The sequence below is a fragment of the Vigna radiata genome, chromosome 5, assembly GCF_000741045.1.
Source record: "Vigna radiata var. radiata cultivar VC1973A chromosome 5, Vradiata_ver6, whole genome shotgun sequence".
Lineage (NCBI taxonomy): Eukaryota > Viridiplantae > Streptophyta > Magnoliopsida > Fabales > Fabaceae > Vigna > Vigna radiata.
Genome location: NC_028355.1, coordinates 11391162 through 11395945, shown reverse-complemented (window position 1 = coordinate 11395945; position 4784 = coordinate 11391162). Strand labels below are relative to the sequence as shown.

General features: G+C 35.6%; 2 protein-coding genes across 2 annotated transcripts; one reads left to right on the top strand and one right to left on the bottom strand.

Annotated features, from left to right (window-relative positions):
* Positions 1 to 1652: 1652 nt before the first annotated feature.
* On the top strand, positions 1653 to 3409 carry LOC106762199 (vignain). Its single transcript, NM_001317319.1, is given in 4 exon segments — positions 1653 to 2101; positions 2393 to 2628; positions 2722 to 2862; positions 3015 to 3409. Coding segments are annotated over 4 exon segments (1089 nt in total). The 5' UTR covers position 1653; the 3' UTR covers positions 3279 to 3409.
* An 86-nt stretch (positions 3410 to 3495) lies between these two features.
* On the bottom strand, positions 3496 to 4600 carry LOC106762200 (peptide methionine sulfoxide reductase-like). Its single transcript, XM_014645969.2, has 2 exons — positions 4009 to 4600; positions 3496 to 3878 (listed from the first exon to the last, which is right to left on the bottom strand). Exons 1-2 carry the CDS (start codon positions 4339 to 4341, stop codon positions 3621 to 3623), a joined length of 591 nt encoding a protein of 196 aa, XP_014501455.1. The 5' UTR covers positions 4342 to 4600; the 3' UTR covers positions 3496 to 3620.
* Between the last annotated feature and the right edge of the window lie 184 nt (positions 4601 to 4784).

Sequence of the window (4784 nt, the reverse complement as noted above, 5' to 3'; positions counted from 1 at the left end):
TTAGGATTAATATCAGGAATACTTAGAATACTTAGATACGAAAAATAATTAAATTTAGACTAGTAAGATTAACTAGAATATATATATATATATATATATATATATATATATATATATATATATATAAAAGACTAATAATTTAAAATTTATCCAATTGATTCGAGGTTATGGCTCTGTGAAGTTCGGAGTGTGGACATCTAAAAGAGCGTGAAAGCTTAACTTTTGAGCCAGAGCTTGTAAATTGTAACAGGTGAGGTAGAAAGACGGAAAGTACTTTTAATAATAATAAAAGGTTTGAAAAATTAAGAAAAGAAGAAGAAAATATTTTGTGAATGCACGCGATGGATAAAAACAAAAAGTTGACAACATCAGCGAATACTTCACCCAAAAGTCTACACAATAATAAATGCTAAATCACAAATAATTTGTGATGCATAACGCATTACGCTATTGTAATCCTTTACAACAAGCAAGAACGTCATCCCAGAATCTCAACTCAAATGATAACCGTTGATTCATAAATAAAAAATATTCTTACATTCTTTTGCAGAATACAAACAACCTTTGCCAAATTCAAATAACAAACTCTAGGTATTTGTCAAATTAACTTACCAACTTCTCATTATATAATTTTAGATTTAAAATCATTTCTACACACTCTTTCTCAAATTTGACCTTTACATTCTGTCATTTATTTCAACTGGATAAATCACTGTAAAACTAAACAACTCTTTAAAAAAGGTAAATTAAGAAAATTCGAAATCAATAAATTATAAATCAACCCGTAGAAAAGTGTAAGATAACATTCTTACCAAAATCATTTAAAATAAATTTGTAAGATTTTTCTTTATACCAATTTTCTGAATTTTACTCAACATGAGACCGAAAGACATACTTAAATTCATAACAGTTTTAAGTATCAGAATATAACATATTTGTAGAAATAGATTTTGAACGTTCAATAACTGACACGTCAGTTTTTATTTCCACGTTGTACGTTTAATAACAACAAATGCGTGAGTTAGATTACTAATCAGAAGTTATACAGAAATATATTGTTTCAGACTGCACTTTTTGGTGCGTAGCACCTCAAAACTCTTATCTTTCGAAAAGTCTCTTCCGTTATATTATATCATAAAATCAGTTATCATAGTATTTTAGAGTTTTCAGAATAATGCTTCACCCAACTTGCAACTCATGGTGCCTCAAAACAGGACGTAACAATGTTACTCACTCTCCTGCACAACCCCTTGTTAAACTGATAGCGTGATCAGCATGCAAGAGAAAGATGATTCTTGAAGCATACGATAACAGATTGAATGACAAAAAGGTATGTGTCTCAGCTTCAGGGTCGGCACCTAATACAAAAGGAAAATTTGTCAGGTTTCATTCACTATTATTGAATCCTTTGGCTACCATTCTTGAGCAACACAAACTCTTCTTATATCTGTTCTACACAATTCTCTGAGTGCGTGCCACAGTTTGGTATCTTCATCATTGCTCATTGTTGATGCCCATAAGGAACATGTAACTTCCTCATTTATTTATTATTGCTTTTGTTTTCTTCTCACTAGTTAGCTTTCGTTTCCCTATATAAACCCTCCTTTGTTCCCTTCCCTTCCCATCTTCCATTTATTGATTCCAAACACAAACATGTCAATGAAGAAGCTCTTGTGGGTTGTTCTGTCCCTTTCTTTGGTTCTTGGAGTGGCCAATAGCTTTGATTTTCATGAGAAGGATTTGGCGTCCGAGGAAAGCTTGTGGGACTTGTACGAGAGATGGAGGAGTCACCACACGGTTTCGCGAAGCCTCACTGAGAAGCACAAACGGTTTAACGTGTTCAAAGAAAATGTTATGCATGTGCATAACACTAACAAGATGGATAAGCCTTACAAGCTGAAACTGAACAAGTTCGCTGACATGACCAATCATGAATTCAGGAGTACCTATGCAGGCTCAAAGGTTAATCACCACAAAATGTTCCGAGGCACGCAACATGGGAACGGGACCTTCATGTATGAGAAGGTTGGGAGTGTTCCTGCTTCAGTGGATTGGAGGAAGAAAGGTGCTGTCACTGATGTGAAAGATCAGGGCCAATGTGGTAAGCTTAATGATCACCATTCATTAATCATAGAGCTCAAACTAGCTGAATAATGTCTGATAATTAGCTTTTGATCGAGTTTAATGGCACTGTATGATCTATATAGTTGAATTCATCTAATGGGATAAAACTGTTGTTATTGAGTGAAAGCTGCATAAGGTGGGTTTTGTGTAATCATATTGTTTGGTACTCTCAAAGATATCTTTCAGTCTACTACGGCGCTGTATATTGATTTGATGTACTCATATAGGCTATAGCTTCTAATAACATTGTTTTCTTTGTCTTGTGTAGGTAGCTGCTGGGCGTTTTCAACTGTTGTAGCTGTTGAAGGTATTAACCAAATCAAGACAGATAAGTTGGTGTCATTGTCTGAACAAGAGTTGGTCGATTGTGACAAAGAAGAAAACCAAGGATGTAATGGTGGGTTGATGGAATCTGCTTTTGAGTTCATCAAACAGAAGGGAGGCATAACAACAGAAAGCAATTATCCATACACAGCACAAGAAGGAACGTGTGACGCATCAAAGGTGCATGTTAGGCCAAACATATTTTCCAATGAAACCACTATAATTAAGAGATAACTTGAGAAACTAAAGTGCCAAAAATCTTTCATGTGGTAGGTGAATGACCTAGCTGTGTCAATTGATGGTCATGAAAATGTCCCTGTGAACGATGAAAATGCACTGCTCAAAGCTGTCGCCAACCAACCTGTTTCTGTAGCCATTGATGCTGGGGGATCTGATTTCCAGTTCTACTCTGAGGTAAATATCTAGTATGCTTATAAAGGGTATTTTTTTTTTCGAAATTTGTTGGAAGAAAAGCATCCGTTACCACTTAACATGTTACTATAAGTAATTTAACTATTAGGTGTCAATACTGAAACTATCCTAATTTAATATAAAAAATTTTGCAGGGAGTGCTTACGGGTGACTGTAACACGGATCTAAATCATGGTGTAGCAATTGTGGGATATGGAACAACGGTTGATGGGACTAATTATTGGATAGTGAGAAACTCTTGGGGACCAGAATGGGGAGAACAAGGTTACATCAGAATGCAAAGGAACATATCAAAAAAGGAGGGACTTTGTGGCATAGCCATGATGGCTTCCTATCCAATCAAAAATTCCTCTGACAATCCAACAGGATCTTTCTCATCTCCCAAAGATGAACTTTGAAAGCCTTCTACAAAATCAAACTCTCATAAGTCTTAGTTGTTGTTTTTTAACTTTTATCTAAGATTGAATGCTAATGTATCCATCAATATATTACATCACAGAAATAAATGTTTTAATTTGATTTGAGTGCTAGCAGTTTCACATGTACCCTTCCTTATAGCAAAGGGTTGAATGCAAACATATAGCTTTAAACCATTTATAAAAGAAGTATATGATATGATCACTTTGAAAATACACAATGACATTTTATTTTTGGATAGACTATTATATTGGATCAGGCATTAGATGTCTGATAGAAGCTAGACATGATGTAGAAAGAAAATTATCAGAATTGATCCATGATCAGCCATAGCACCTGATGGGATCAGTGCAACCTTTTTCTGCTGACTGTTTGTTGCTTTCACCTTTTCCTCCACCCTTCTCCAGATATTGCTGATGGTAGTCCTCTGCTTTGTAAAACCTCTTAGCTGGAAGAATTTCTGTCACAATCTTCTCCTTCAACTCCAACTGTTTTGCTTCTTTCGATTCCTGGGCTAAACGAGCCTGCTCTTCGTCGTAGTAGTATATTCCTGATCTATACTGTGCACCCACATCATTGCCCTGAGATTTATTCATACAGAATAAACAACCAAAAATATAACAAACTATTATCATAAATAATATAATTAAAAAGAAAAAAAAAAACTTAAAATTCATTAGCCGCATGTTCATATTGGCGTAATTTCCGTACCTGGCGGTTGATGGAAGTTGGGTCATGTCGAGACCAAAACAGAGCAAGCAGATCCGTGTAGGGGGAAACCTTCGGGTCGAACTGAACCCGAACCACTTCAACATGGTTAGTGGTTCCGGTGCAAACCAGTTTGTAATCTGGGTCAGGTGTGTGGCCCTGAGTATATCCGACCTCGGTTTTTACCACTCCCACAATTCGCTGAAAGGCCAACTCCGCTCCCCAGAAACAACCCGATCCGAACTCAGCGAACTGGAGATCCGGAGTGTCCGGAATATCCAAATCCGGTTGAAGAGCAGGGTTGTTGTGAGCCTCACCACCTCCAGTGGCAGCCATGGTAGTTCACTTGGCTTTAGCAGTGGTGCCAGAGATTAAGGCCTTAAGATAAGAAGATGGAGCAAAAACGAATCTTACTTCATTGGTTTTAATAACGACAGAAACTCAGCGATGAAATGAAACGCGATAGGATTGAAAATGAAACTAGACTATGAATTTGGGTGGGTGCATCATGACATCGATTCAGGGCATAAATAATTTATTACACATTCACTTGTATTATTCTCTGTCTCACATTTTCCTTAATTTGTTTCTTGCTGACTTTCAAATGCTAAATTTTGGTATTGTATGGGCTATTTGCATGCCGCACACTTAAGCTTTCGTCGTCACTGCTTTCTTTTTCATCATCATCATCTTCATTATTATTATTATTATTATTATTATTATTATTATTATTATTATTATTATTATTATTATTATTATTATTATTATTATTATTATTA